The 15,263-nt window shown below is 45.6% G+C and overlaps 2 protein-coding genes across 6 annotated transcripts in view; one reads left to right on the plus strand and one right to left on the minus strand.

The window, feature by feature from the left end:
• NBEA (neurobeachin) overlaps positions 1–15,263 on the plus strand; it is a 458,842-nt gene that overhangs the window by 303,828 nt on the left and 139,751 nt on the right. For all 5 annotated transcript variants that reach the window (XM_066544903.1, XM_066544904.1, XM_066544902.1 and 2 more), the window contains one exon: positions 5,152–5,288. In XM_066544903.1, the coding sequence (XP_066401000.1) occupies positions 5,152–5,288 (137 nt within the window). The remainder of the gene's footprint in view (positions 1–5,151; positions 5,289–15,263) is intronic.
• MAB21L1 (mab-21 like 1) lies at positions 7,113–9,550 on the minus strand. The gene has a single exon (XM_066571056.1). The coding sequence runs from the start codon at positions 9,064–9,066 to the stop codon at positions 7,987–7,989; it is 1,080 nt and encodes a 359-aa protein (XP_066427153.1). The 5' UTR covers positions 9,067–9,550; the 3' UTR covers positions 7,113–7,986.

Raw genomic sequence — 15,263 nt, forward strand, 5'->3', positions numbered from 1 at the left:
GAACAAATTGGGGGCAGCCATCCTCATGTAAGTGCAATATATTTACTGCAGAAATCTTTTTAGAGGGTAGTTTGAATCAAATTTAGGATGACAATGGGAACAGAAATAGACTAAATTCTGTGAATTGTTTAGGAATTTTATCTCGTTTACTTGTTATTTACTTGGCACTGCATGTGTTATATTAGATGTTAATTGGTTGAAATATTTTTCAGACTAAAGAGCTTTTCCCAAAGGACTCTGGTACCTATACCTCTTTCTACTTCCATGATATGTGACTTTCATTTCAAGTAACTGAAGTTTTTGTGTGCTTGTGCATGTGTTACATCTGTTTTTTTTAAGTGTAAGGATTTCTATACATTTCAAATACAACTCAATGCCAGATACACCTGGCTTTACAGTTAAAGTGCTGAGGAAATTTCTGTTGTCTTATTTCAGGTATCTTGTGAGTGATTTTTAGTTATTATTCTTATTATCTAAAATTCTTGTTTAAGTGTCATATCAAATTACAAAATGTAATTTATGCAAACTATTTTACTTAGTAAAAGTATTGGTTTCAGTTAATCTATGTTGAATATATGTACATGTAAAAAGATCTATGTTTTTTCTTTTAAACCAGTATCAGTTAAAAATTAAGTATGCCAACATCCACCTGTTTTTTTTCAGAGTAATTACCAGTAGGTTGTAAAATTAAATTGGTTGAGCTGATTGGATATGTTTTCAAAGTACTTGTCCCAGCTAATACATTTTTGTTTATGGGTAATCACCAAAATTTTATTTTAAAAGTTAGACTTCTAGGCCTGCAGCAGGTAAATGTCTTTTTTCGTAATTCAGCATATAAAAGCATATTCCTTACCTCCTTAGGAGTAATTGTGCCCAATCTTCTTAGCAGATATACCTCCAGTGTAATTTTCAGGCTCATGAATGTAACACGTGTTTAGCTCTTACAGCTAAAAATGACAGTTTATGAAAATGAAAATATTTGAAACAATAAGTTCAAACTACCACTCTTTAGCAGCTTTCCTTAAAAGGTGTAATTTTACTGATATTCCATCAGCAGATAAACTTTTAAAAACCTAATGGAACTTTTCACTTGCCTTGATTAGCTTTACTTGAAATATACAAGAGCTAAGTTACAAGAACAGGGAATGAAGTCTCTGTTTAACAAAAATTCCGCAGGGGAGCAGGGAAGTTACATTCTGCTTTTATTCACTGGGACCTTCTAATTTCACAATTATTTACGTTTGGAAAGAAAATATTATTTTAAAAGGTAGATGTGTGGTAGAGTTTATTTTAGAAATGTAAATCACATGGGCTGACCACAGGGATCAGGCAACAGGGAAAAATCACCATTTGAACAGATTGCTAGACCTGTGTGTCTGAAGGGATTTCTGCTCTCGTTTTAAGGCCAAAGCTTCTCTGGTAGGTCGCTGCCTTTCTGTTGCGGTCGCCCCGATAGCTCCGGAGAGGTTCGGTAGGGGCAACGAAACGATCCTTAAAGAGAGATGCTTTTGCTTAGAGTCCCAAGAGCTGACAAGCGCCCTAGACACGGGTTCCCTCCACAAACGCCAGCCTGTTGGGCGAAGCGAGGCAGCCACAGGTTGGCTTTCCCCCGGAGCAGGAAGGGAAGCGCCCTCGGTGCCGCCTGCGGTCCCTGCGCTGCGCGGGGAGCGCCCGGCAGCATCCCCCGGTGCCGCTGCTGCTGCGGCTGCCTCTCCCCCGGGCAGCACGGCCCTGGCCCCGGCCTTCTCCGGGGCCGCAGCCGCGATGGAAATGAATATTTACATCCCCTGGAAAAGCGCAGCTCGCCACCGCCGAGGGGCCGGGCGGAGGCTGGAGCCGAAGCTCGTTATCCTTCCCGAATGCGAATGAGCCCGTCCCGCGGCTCTTGGCTCAGGTGTGCTCAGCTTTTGTTTCATTAGATTATCAATTGGGTTCGGGAAGGAGATCCAGAGCTTCCCGATAGCTCTGTGCCATATGGAAAAATCTGTGCTATTTTGATTATGCTCTATGTAAACATTTTAATATCGGATCCTTAAAATCCAGAGACTGTCCCAAAGGGGATTAAAACATAATCCTCTCTCTCTATAGCTGTAGTGGATTAATTTCGTATTCTCTCAGTGGCTGGCTTGCTCCCTGAAGGCTACAACAAAAAGACTCAGTGCTCCTTAAACATGCTATGGAATTGCAAGTTGTAATTGGAGATTTCCAAAGGACAAGTGTAAAAATGAAACACTGCTAATACCGATTTTTTTTTTTTTCATTTTGTGCTTTAAGAAAAGAAAAAGTCTGTAAAGATATTTTTAAACTTAGTTTGAACGTCACCTTTCCTGAAATCCCATAATGTAACTGCTATTTATTTTGCTTTATGTTTTTATGGGGATTTTTCTTTGTTCGTTTGTTTTTGTGGGGATTTTTTTTGTTTCTGTTTTCGTTTTTTTTCCCTAAACAAAAAAGCACAGGAAAACCTTTTCTCATCTGGAAAGTACGATAATGCTTATTCCTTGTCGCATTGTGATATCTCTGACATGTTAACCTTGCAACAAATCTAGGGTGTCATTTGAGTAGAATGCAGGGCAGATGCCAAGGTACCAGTCTGGGAGGGAACTCGGAGCCTTTTCTCGGGAGGAATAGAAAGGCAGAAATCCCCGATTTCCCCTGCCTTCAGGAACGGGCTAAGAAGTGACTGTTCCCTTTCCCTCCACATTCACCCCTGCTTTTGCAGCTCTGCCCCCTGCTCCAGTCCGCCAGGGCACATCACCCGCTCACCGGGGCGCACCATTGTCTCCGCCTGAATGGCAGATTATAGGGTTTGGCCTTTTGGCCATTAAATAGCAGTGGCTTTATTTTTATTTTAGCCACACAACACCAGGGAAAAAGAGGTAATTGGATTAAATTGATGTTCTTCCTTCTGGGATTCAGCAAAGCCCACAAACGCCTCCTTAAAGTGATAGAATAACGGGTCGTTTCCAGGACGCGTCTTTCCAAGGCGCTTTTCTCCCGGCACAAAGGCCCGGGAGCCCATCACCCTGCGCCGGGCCAAGTGTGCCCGAGCATGGACAGAGGAGGGGTAGGGCGCTCTGCTTGAGAGGGCAAGTGCTTCTGCAAGGCAGGGAACCGCCGGCTGCCCAGACCCCCCTTCTGTAAACACAAAGAAAGGGGGCCTGGGGAATAGAAACCCAAATCCACTTGTAATCGTACAAGAGAATCGGGCGTAATTACTTGAGCAACCTAGATGAAGATTGATGAGGCTTTAAAGCGGCGTTTCGGATCGATCACCCTGCCCTTTGGAGCCTCCAGCCGGGCTTCCCCGGCTCGGATCGGCTCCTTTCCCACCGCCAAGGGAGGGAGAGAAGATGGAGGCGAGACTGGGAGAGCAGCAAGGCAAGCCCGGCGCATGTGATTCCGATCAGCTGACTGGGGTCAAGAGGCTACCTCGGTTTATTAGGAGATGGAAAACAATAAAATGAAAGAAAATAGAGTTTGTATCAATATTATCCCGTCCGCCACGCTGGGCTGCTGAAAGCTGTCACTGAAACTGTGCGTTTTAGCTTCCTCCTGTACGCACAGCAATTCCTGCCTTCCTCTTTATTTATTTTGCAGCGTAAATGACAAAATATTGAGCAATAAGGGCTCAAATTGGGTGTTACAGTAAAGTAAAGCATTAACAACATGACAGTTAGATGCGCCGATACAGGAGTAATTTGGGCTAAGTGAGTAATTTGAAGTACTGCCTGCGAGAGCTGGTAGTGAAGTGTGCGGGCAGTGCTGGGGGAGGAGGAGAGGGCGCATTCGAGGCGCTGGCCCCGGTGCGAGCCGCAGCCCCGGGCTCGGCTCGGCCGCCCCAGCGCCCGCACGGCGCTGCTGAAGGGGTGAGCGGCCGGGAAAGGCAGCGGGAGGCTCACGACTCTCTGCCCTCTGAGCAGGGGTCTCCTTATTGCAAGGGACATTTTTTAGCTGCGTGTAACAGTCAAACCCTGTTTAGTACCTCCTGAGATGGTCAGTTGGCCAGTTTCTAAAAGGCGCATCAGTCAGGTGACGTACCCACCTTCTCAATACTGGAGTTTTATTATTTATGTGTCAGATGCGTGTTTGTACACGTATGTGGCTCTGTGTGTTTATGTATGTATATATATATTATCCCACAGGCTTTCGTGGGATAATTAAATCTAGAAGAATATTTAATACATAATATTTTCTTCGAAGCAAGTGAGCTTCCTAAGCACGGCCACTGTCAGCTTTAACAGAAGATGGCATTGATATTGAAGATGAGATGGTGAAACAGCGATCTTCTTGTCTTTTGGATTAAAGAAGGGTTGTTTTGATTTTTGTTTTCCTGAGTTAAAATCTAAAAAATTGTGTGGAGAAGGCTGCCTTTTACAATAGGTTTTCCCCATCCCATCTTTTCAATGCCCGTGAAAGCGTCTCGTCAAGGAACATATTTGAGCGAAGTATTGTTGTAGTAATTTTAAAAGGATAAGCGGCAGCGAGTTGAAACAAAAATTATCGTACCGTAAATGTATTTAACAATGCTAGCCTTTATGTGCATGGGGTATTGAAATAGGTGACAAAAAAAAAAAAAAGAAAAAGAAAAGAAAAAGGGGGAAAAACCCAAAACCCAAACAAGTAAACAAAACCCCCTGGTATTTGGCGTTACTTGTCCGAGTTGAGGTCTGGATCCAGACTTAAAAATAATGCCCCCAGGGCTCGCAGGGTCAGTGTGGCGGGCAGGGGCTGCGGGCTGCCCTGCGCTGCGCCCCCGGCCCGGCCCGGCCGCCGCGGGGACCCCGGGCTGCCAGATCGAAGCGGTGTGGAACGAGCCGCCGCTATCGCACATAAACAGTGATAGCGTTAACGAGGAGCAAAAGGGCATGAAAAGAGAGGGGACCTTCTTCTAAAAGGCAGCTATTTTTCACCCTAACCCCTCTGAATTTCGCTGCTGTGATTTATCTCGCAACCCCGGAGCTCACAAACTCGCTTGTGCCCCAGCCGCGGAGTTCAAAGCGCTGGCCGCGGGCAGGAGGGGAATGAACACGGCGTTTACAAACTGGGTTTACGAGGGGGCTCGCCGGGCGCTGGCTCGGCGGAGGGAAGGGCCACCGGGATGGGCCGGCCGGGCGCCTCCAACCTGACGCCGCTGCCCTTGCCTTGCAGGCCCCGTGGTCCTCAGCACGCCGGCACAGCTCATCGCCCCCGTGGTGGTGGCCAAGGGGACGCTCTCCATCACCACCACAGAGATCTACTTCGAGGTGGATGAGGATGACTCGGCCTTCAAGAAGATCGACCCCAAGGTGAGTGCGGCGTGCGGGCGGGCGGGCGGCGCGGTCTCGGTTCCTGTCCCCGATCCCGGCACACGTGCGCCGGGGCCGCCCCCTCATTCCAAACTCCGCTCCTGTCTGCCGCCTTTCGCTGCATTAAAAAAAAAAAAAAAAAAAAAAAGCGCAATGTATTAATGATGTTAAATCCTCTATTACGGCAGCGTACGCGTTTTCCAGCAGCCTTTCTCGCGGTGCCTTTGTATGAACGTGGTCAGATTTAGTAGTTAAGCCAATTGCTCTGAAATCCCTGGAGGGAGCAGCAGTCCTAGCCCGCAGCCTTCCCGAGACACAGCGGAGGGTTTTACGCCTTCCGAGGTTCTCGGAGAATCCCGTTATTTCAAAAACGTTAGTTTCTACGTAAGAAAATACGGCGCATTTTGTAAACACTTTGTAACTGCTGAAATGAAAGTTAATGCTTGTTTTCTGGGGGAGAAAAGAAAAGGGGGGAGGGGGGAATAGACATGTACCGAGGACTTGGTTCCTGGGAAAGTTCTGTTTTTTTCTGAAGTCATTTACTACTACCAATTCCCCAGCGCCGCCCCACTTCCCCCTCCCTTCCGTGAAAACCTCCAGCCCAGCCGCAACAGAGCAGGGAGGGGTGCGTGAGTTGAGCGGAAACCTTTGCGTGGCTTTCTCCCCGCGGGAACGGCGCGGGGGATGCCACGCGGGGGAGGAGGGGGCAGACAGAAGGGACATGTCTAACAGGGCGCTCCTCTCGTCTGCATGTCTTTTTATTCTTATCGCTCTTGCTTTATTCCTTTGCTATTGCTCTGGAAAATGTTGGAAGAGAGGAAATAGGAGAGGTACTTTTACAAAGACCTTGGGGTTGGGGTTTTTTAATGCAGAAATATTATAAATAATTTCCAAGAAAACTCCTCGTCTGAATATGTTTGCAATGAAGTGATTTCTCTTCGGTGAATAATTTGTCAAACTCGGAACTTTCTTCGCAGTGCCGGGGTAAAAAGTTTCTGTCAGAATCTCTGGGTATAACAGTTTCGCTAAAGTGCACCCACTGGAAATAGCTGCTAGTGGGTGTCACACAGGAGATCGGCCTCTTTCAGCACTTGTTGACTATTAGGATCCTTGTCAAAATCCGCGCTGTTAATTTGCGTTCTGATTTAAAAGCCCTTTTAAAGAAATGCACCCTGAGAAGGACCAGGCAGTGTGATATAGACGGGCGGCTTTGGATTGCGTGCAGTTTTGTAAGCACGCACATGTTATTCCCTCTGACTGCCCTGGGAGCTGAGGGGCTTGATTTCTGGGAGTGGAGCTGGCAATCTTATCACATTCGTAACGGATTTGTAGGTCAGAAGTAATATTGTTGTTCACTTTATTGGTGCTGGCTCTCACCTATGAATTTTATTTTCTGCTTTATTAGTACCTGCACCAAATTGCTAGTTGTGTCAGGATCGCTGCTTGCTAAAAACACTGCTTCACAGATACGTTGTGTTTCCTCGGCTTTGTTCAAAAGCCAGCAGAAACACAACAGCACCGTACAATAAACCCTTCAAAACAGACTTCTTTCCTGACGGCTGAAAAAGTGTAACTGTATTAATAAGTACGCTGGTGTCTGACAGCTGCTGATGGTGGTCTGGAGTTAAATTCCAATATGCTTGTACAACCAATATTTCCCTATTCTACAAAACTATTCCAAATGAAAAGTCAGGACTCTGTCCTTAAGTTTTCTGCTTTACAGGACTTAAACAACTATCCACAGAAAGGAAAAATCCGCAAAACATAGCTGCCTCTTGTTTTTCAAGTGAAAAACTTGATCCGATATTGAAACGCTTACCCATATGCATTTTACTTCATTTATTAGCTTGTAATTAAATAAATCAGCAACAGAAATTAAAATCTAAATCACAAAAAGTAATTATCCAGTGTATTTCAAGTGCATTTTCAAATATATAATTCCAATATTCAAGCGTTATTATATAAGCAGAATCCAAATTTCTTTTGAATATATTTAAATAACATTTCAAGTATATTTATGGAATGTTAGAAATAGAACAAGCAATATATATGAAACGAGAAATGTAAACTTGTTAAGTTCAGACACTTCAAAAGACAATTAACAAAAGTACCGTGATAAAATCTACCTTTTAAAATGGTATCTTCTTTTTAGCAGAAAATGTCCTTGAAGTATCCAAAATGGCAATTTAACTTCTGTTCACCAAATCACAAAACACCAACATCCACAATTTCAAAGACAATGTGAGATCACAATATTTGATACAAATTAAAAGGTACATTAGGGTTTGTTCAGGTGGCATATCCAAATAGCTTTTACTCACAGAAGGTTTACATAAAAATACCGGGTTTTGTTATAATCCGTTGGTACCGTTTTTAGGCAGAATGGTCACAATCAAATTACGGCCAATTTTCCTTTCCAGGTAACACACTTTCATTTTTTCATTTTTTTTCTTTCTTTTTTTTTTTTTTTCTTTCTTTTTGTTTTTCCCCCACGGGGAACTGCAAAACTGTGACGAAGAGGAACGATGCTTGCTGTTCTCATTTGCTTTTCTTTGTGAAGAGCCTAAGCTATATTCCTTTTTAAAAGAGAATATTATTTGCATTGTCAAGTGGAAATATATGACTTTTCAAACAGGCATCTTAAACTTCATCGGGAAATTAGCAGATTTATCGGTCAGGCCGCTTTTATAGTTACTCTCTAAAGTTTCTCCAAACTTTTCGGGTTGGTAAGTATTTCCCTAGCCAGTCGCCACGTTTGTTTGGCCGCGTTTTCCAGGGCCGAGTGAGGTTTGCCCTGAAAGAGGTCTAAGTTGGGCAAGAAGTAGTGCGGGCACCTCCGGCACTGGAGGCACGAGATGAGCTGCAGTAAAATCCCGTTGAGCCGGTCCCCCAGGCACGACTCGTCCCAGTCCGATTCGCGGGGATGCTTTTCGCATTCGTAGGAAACCAGAGTCTTCATGTGATAATTATTCAGGGGCTGGCCCGGCAGCTCCAGGTGACGGTCCCGTAAGGTTTTGAGGATGGAGAGGCATTTCTTCCTGCAGCCGCCCATCTGCAGTCTGTTCTCAGCTTCCGCGAACTGCAGCACCCAGGCATCGCTCTCGGCCGAGCTCTGCTTGCCGGCCAGAGAGTGGCACTCCTTGGACAAGAGGTTGAAGCCTTCCGCCTTGACCTCCGCCACCCGGTTGGGTCCCGGCCAGGGGATGTGGGGAAGCGGCCAGTGCGCAGCACTCCGCGGCCAGATCCCCGTGCACTTGAACGCTGGAGTGATCTGCACGACGTACCGATCCCTGATCCTCAGCTTCACCTCGCTGGTGTCCGCCACCATCTTTACCACGTCTCTGTAACTGCACTTATCCACGGCTTGAGCCACCAGAGTCTGGAATCTGGACCGGATTTTGCGAGCGGAGAGGTAGCCAGACGCCGTGATGAACTCCACCCAGAGGGACATGCTCCTCTTGCGCCCGTCGCTTAACTTTAACACAGCGCAGCCCGGCAAGGAGCCGTCGTCCACGAAGTTGAAAACCCCCATTTGGTTCAGATACAGCACGACTTCAAACTCCGTGGGGGAGATGACTTCCAGCCCCTCGTAGCGATTGTCCATCTCGTTCAAGGAACTGATGAAGCGAGGTTCCTGCACCTCCACCTCCTTCAGCACGTCCGACACCACTTTGCAGACTTCTCGGATCGTTTTGGCGATTGCAGCTTTCCTGGCTTGGCATTTCTCATTGTAGTATTTATTCAAATGATACACCAGCTTGGCCTGGGCCGCGATCATGTTGGGGCAGAGATCCGGATTGTATACCGGAGTCTCGCAATAGGCTGTGGGATCCAATGCGGCTGCTATGGCTGGAGCCAACTTCAGAGGAGAAACAGGCTGCCGCACTCTGAAATGTAACAAATGTTTTTCAAAATGCGCCGGGGCTGCTGCTCCTCAGATGCTCTCTTCCTGCTTTTTTAGATCAGCCGTCTTGAAGTGTGTGTGGCGGGGGGGTGAAGGGAGGGGGAGCGGGCGGGGGACTGGAGGGGGCGATATTTTTCCTTCCCCTTTTTTTAAAGGGTCCGTGAGTGAGAGGAAAGCATCGAGAGCAGCACCTTTCCCAGCAGCAAGAAAAAACAAAAGTTGCACTGAGACACAGCGAGGGTTCCAGTAGTCAAAATAATAAAACCTCTTCGTATTTATTTATGTTTTCCCGTAGTAATCACCGTGTGTATGCAGGGCGGTTAATCAGATGGTGGAAAAAAGTGCCGTGTGTGTATGTCAGAAGAAGCTGGCTGTTGGTTTGTATAAGAGCCCAGATGCACTCGTGTGGAAATTATAAAGGCAGGGCCAGGCAGGCGGGCGGCCAATCGCCACTGGGCTCGTCACTGCAGCCTCTTTCAGCTCGAACCCGGCTAATTAATCCCTCTCTAGGAGATAGATATGTATACACAGCCACACGCACACACACACGCACACGCAGGCACATATAGAAAGGTAGAAGGTTACCGGCTAGAAAGCCGCCCCGGTCCTCTGTACACTCGGAAATCAAGAGAAATCGCTCTCCTTTGGGTGTAACTTGAAGGGTATTGACGTTTCGAGAGGACTTGGCAAAACTGTGCCGCTCCGTACTGAATCCCTGCGTGCCTCCTCATGGCCGGGACGTGAATGCAGGTGTATTAATGGGCATCCATCAACTAGGGAGCTACAGACCGGGCTCGCTCAGGCAGGAGCACAGGCGTAAATTCATTAACCCCCACTCGGCGTCACATCACGCTGTCCTTTTCCTCCTGATAGTTATCTGTAACTGCAAGCGAGAAGTAGGTTTGGAATTTTTCTTTTCTCTCGTGAACCGGCCAGTGAACAAGGCAGCGGATTCACGGCAAATTTAGTGTTCTTTGGAATAAAATATTGCTCAGAAGTCCACGATTTGTATTGTTTTAAAGGATCTTCTGACGGGCTCTAATCGATTTTGAGGTTTAATGCATTTCGGTATTGTCTCTGCCTTGCTTTTTGTATTTGTACCTTATGAAGGGAGAATCAATCGCTAAACATATCTGTCAGGTCTTTTTCACGTCCCTTCCAAAAATCAAGTAGCAGATAGAGACGGTAAATCTCCTTTGCCAATTCTTAGCGTCGTTTTTATATTCTGTATTGCTCTCCGATATGTTGTGAGGAGTGGATGTTCGGCTGCTTTTCGAGACGCACTATAAGTACCTATTAATTTCAAACCTGGAGGATTTATCGTACAGCGAGCTGTGCTAGCAAGCTGCGCTTAGTAAATGTGCACACGGGAGGCACGCTAGCGACTGCAAACATGCTGGCTTGCTTGTCTGACAGTTTGGGGTTTCGCCTGTGTGATGTGTAATTAGCAAATTTCGCCTTCGGTACTTAAGTGTTGGTAATCGGGACATTTATTTGCAAATAAGCTGGAGTGGTAAGCTCTTCTGCTTCACAGCATTTACTGAGCTTCACTTCAAGAGAGCCCTAAATTATATACATATATATATATATATATATATATATATATATATATATATATATATATATATATATATATATATAAAACAACAACAGCAAAAAAAAAAAAAAAAACCGCCAAAGCTTTTGATCGCTTGAAATCTTTAAACTACTGACCCATTAACTTTTCCTAAAGTGACTGTCACGGGCATCTCAGTCGCTGAGGAGAAGTCATACCACAAAGAACATTTCACGACATTTATTCAGCGTACGAATGCGACCAACTTTATTGCACATAGCGGAGGATTTGTGACCGCGCGCTTGGCTCCCTCGGTCTAGCGGTTATATGGGTGTTCCCGTGCCGCTCCCGAGGAGGAAGCCGACCGGAATCCTTTCCTGCTCATGAGTTGAGCAGGGCTGGTGCTGTCGCTGAAAAACTGCAGGTGACCGGTCGTCTCGAAGCAGCTTACCTCTTCTCGGCCGCAGCCGGGAGAAGGGAGATCACTTTCTGGCTCTTTGGGGCGGAGAGGAGGCAGTCTCCTCCCGGGCTTTCTCCCTCTTCCGCTCAGTTTCCCGGCCGGGACACGCGTGCCTCCCCCCGGCCGCGCTGGGACCGGCGGTGGCAGCGGCGCAGAGCTCCCGGTGCCGGGGCCTGCCGAGCCGCCGCCGAGGAGCGCTGCCGCCGTCCCTGCGCCGGCCCGGGGCTGCCGCCTCTCTCTCTCCCTCCCTCTCTCCTCCCCTGCGGGGTGGTGGCGTGCGCGGCCGCGGCGCTACGAGCTCGGGGGCTGGCCGCCCCAGCCTTCCCGGAGCAGGCGCTTCCAGGAGTTCGGGCTAGCTCCGAGGGCACGGGCGGGCGCCTCCCCGCCGCTCCTACCGGCGGCTGCCCCCGGCTGCGCGGGCAACCTGCTCGGCGGCGGGGGCGAAGGTCGGCCCTCTTCCCTCTTCCCTTTTCCCTCTTCCCCCTTCCGCGGGGGCCGGCGCACGCAGTGGCGGCTCGGCGGTACCGCCACCGGCCCCGGCGGCGGGCGGGGAAGGGGAGGCACCTCTCGGGCCCGGCACATCCCGCCCCGCTGCCCCAGGATGGGGCCCGGCACGACCCAGCCCGCCCCTCGGGCCCGGGGGCGATGCCGGTCGCGCCGTGCCCTCAGACCCGGGGCGGCCTTGGCCGCAGCAGGGCACGGCTGGGCTGTACACAGGAAGGAAAAGCGCTCAAGTCGGGACCAACTCCGGCAGACGTGTCCCGGGGACCGACTGGTGCGGGGAAGGCCCGCGGCGGCCCCAGTCCGGCCCCGGTTCCCGCCCCGGGCGGCGGCTGCTGCTCCCGGAGCCGTCCGGCTCGACACTGCCGGCGCTGCCGTGTCGGGGGCGGCTTCTTTGGGATGGAAATGTCAAAGAGCCCCTTTCCCACAGGGTCACAGAGCAGCGCCGGGTAAAACCGAAAGTTACAGCAGGCGGACAAAAGGTTGTCCCTTCTTCCCTTTCCGCCGAGGGAACAGCCCTTTCCTGCGGTGGGGGCACCCCTCAATTTCCCAGGGATGCAGGAGCCTCAGAGCTGCACGTTAGCGGTGGGGATGTTCCGGGCCAGGTTTTGCTTCTTTTTGCCCCCTGGGTTTTAGCTTGGCAATTCCAGCTGCCAAAGGCAAAAGTGGAAAGGTCGTACCTTTAAGCTGTCAGAAGTCATAACATTCATGACGTGGCAAAATTAATTTAAGCAAAAATTACATCTTAGATACTAAATAAGAGTTTTCAATGTGTAGTGCTAAGATTAAGCTATGATACCAAGAAATGCAAGGTTATACGTATTCATTGTATCTCGATTGCTATGAGAAATATTAGATTTAGGCTTGATTAGGTGACGTTTAACACTGAAGGTCACTATCAACTCCACTCCATCATTTCATTTCACACACCAAACATTTAATAGTTTAAAAATTTGTATTTTTAGGCATCACAGACACCACTGAAATGTGACTGGTGAAGTGACCCAATCGTTTACCGTGACAAGAAGTCAGTTTGGTTTAGACATCGAAAATTATTATCTATATGACTATATATGATATAAAAATATAGATATTTTTCAAAGCTCTGATCACTTCAGTTAATTTTTCTCTGTAGTTATTAATGCATCCTTGGTAAACTACAAATGGAACACCTTTTCAGCAATGAATTTTATTTCTACTGAGTTTATTGAGTATTAAGTTGTTTTGGAAAATCGGGATTAAAGTCACCTCATTAAAATGATGATTGATCATTTGTCCTGATAATGGTGCCATATGATATTGGTGACTTTTTCCAAACTGCTGTTTTCCAGATATTTCCCTTAATTAGGGGGTACTATAACAATATTTGTTGAACTCTGCTTGTTATATCAAATCTTTCAAACTACATTGCCTATAGTGCTCACGTTAGCCAAAAAGCCAAATGTTGTTGAAAATCTGTATTTGCCCCCAACCCCAAATTGCAATTTAGGGAAAAAAAAAAAAAGAAAAAAAAGTTGCCATGCATATAAATTTAACCAATAATTTCTTTTTCATATGGTGAAAAGTGTGAGTTAAAATGTACTTGCAGATGCATATCTACACAAAGGGCTTGCATGGATATCACTTTACATTTCTTATTATATAGTGATAGTTCTTCCACACACAACTGCTCATGAATTTTAAAGTTTTATTTTTTAATATCTGCCAATTGCACTAGGGAGGTAGGAAGAAAAAGAATGAAGCTGAGTTGATTAAATTATTTATCCCTACTGCTGAAGTAAGTTTGAAGGCTCATTGAATGTATCTGATTTCTTGGCTCCTCTTTTTCCCCTTCCCCCCCTCAGTTCTTCCTGGTTATTTCATCCATATCATCCTGCCAGCAACAATAAATTCACTTTTTTTTTTTTCAAGTAAGAAAACTAAAGACAGATATTTGTGCTGGGTTTGCTATATGTGTCACATTTTATAAAATAGGCAGCATCTTCTTTGTGTGTGTGATAGAAGTTGACGGTACCTTCAATTTACTGTATTCTTATTTTGTAGTTTACTTTTTGCCTCCGCTTTCAAATTTAGGAACAAATGAAAAGTTCAGATGTAAGTTACTATAATGTTTGCAATCTTTCAATTTTAATAAATTTGTACACTTCATTGCTAAGACCTGTGGGTATCAAGTTCTGCATCTTTTGGTACACAAGCATTTTTTCCTCTGTTGTGAACAGTTCTTTGCAAATGTTTTAAATTTTTTTTTTTAGAAATTATGACATAGTCCCTTTTACAGTACACAATTGGCATTCATTAGTGTTAAACTTTATGTGTATGTGTTTGCTTTCTATTAGAAATTAAAGAAAAACATGAAGAGAATTTGCATTACTGTTGGATTTGGTCATTTTAGGTCATACAGATGAACTGTTAATGCTTTACATTCCTCTAATCTGCAATCTGTTAAGGGAAAAAACAGTAATTGATTTATTTTCTCTAAAATGTTGTGTCTCAAAAGTAAACACGGAGCTTGCACAACTGTGATTTTGGCTGGAACTGAAGAAACATGTAAGCAGGAAAAAAAATCCATTGAATTATTCATTTTGTTCACTTATCCGTCAGCTTCTCCAAATCCAGACATTCCTTATAGTACAGCATTTTATTTAAGTAGTCCAACATTGGGTTTGTTTCGGTTTTTTTTTAAGATCTCTAGCTTGGAGAATGTTCTTTTTTTTGCTGAACTGCTAGAAGAGTGTGTAATCAGTGGGGATTAGTGCCTTTTAATCTATTGCATCTGTAGTGGGCCATCCAACACTGCAGAACTCTCATTTACTTCCTATTGCTGTATATGATTAAGTGGCTGAGAATATTGAACGTTGCCCTTGAAGATAAAGCTGTATGTGTTGGATGAGCAGCTTCTGAAGACTTCATGTCTAAACTAATCTTTCCCCTCAGTAACTTCAGCCCTGGAATACAAGAGAGGACTAGAGTGTTAGAAAATGTAAGTTGAGATTGAAGAATGGGAGCATTTGAAATACATCGTTATATAAATTATGGCATCACACAATATGCTATGTCTTAGGGGCAACTCAGCATCTTATTAGCCCAGTCAAAATGGGAGGGTGGTATGTCTTCAACAGGCTTAATTTTGTGGCTGGTGTTTTTCTGTAAGCTGGTTTCATACTGACTATCAAACTAAACTACATCAACTCATCAGTAGCTGCTGAAGATACTGAAATTAGCAGAAGACATTGCTTATTGGCAATGAATTAGCAGAAGACATTTGAATATTGGCCATAGGAAGTTATAAATAAGCACCATTTTTTGTATACATTTGATCATATTATGTATTTATTACTAATTTTCATGCTGCATCTTATGTCCCTCCAACTCAAAATGAAATTTGCCCTCTCTCTTTGCAATTACACAAGTATGGTAAATTACCTGTGTAACTCATTTCATCTTGATTTAGCTATGGATGGACATACCTAACATATTTCAATGCAGACTTCTAGTTTTAATGTAGTGTATAGCTCTCCAATATTTTCTTTCCAAATAACAGTGAAGGGAGGAGTT

Source organism: Molothrus aeneus, chromosome 2 (genome assembly GCF_037042795.1).
Source record: "Molothrus aeneus isolate 106 chromosome 2, BPBGC_Maene_1.0, whole genome shotgun sequence".
Taxonomy (NCBI): Eukaryota; Metazoa; Chordata; class Aves; order Passeriformes; family Icteridae; genus Molothrus; species Molothrus aeneus.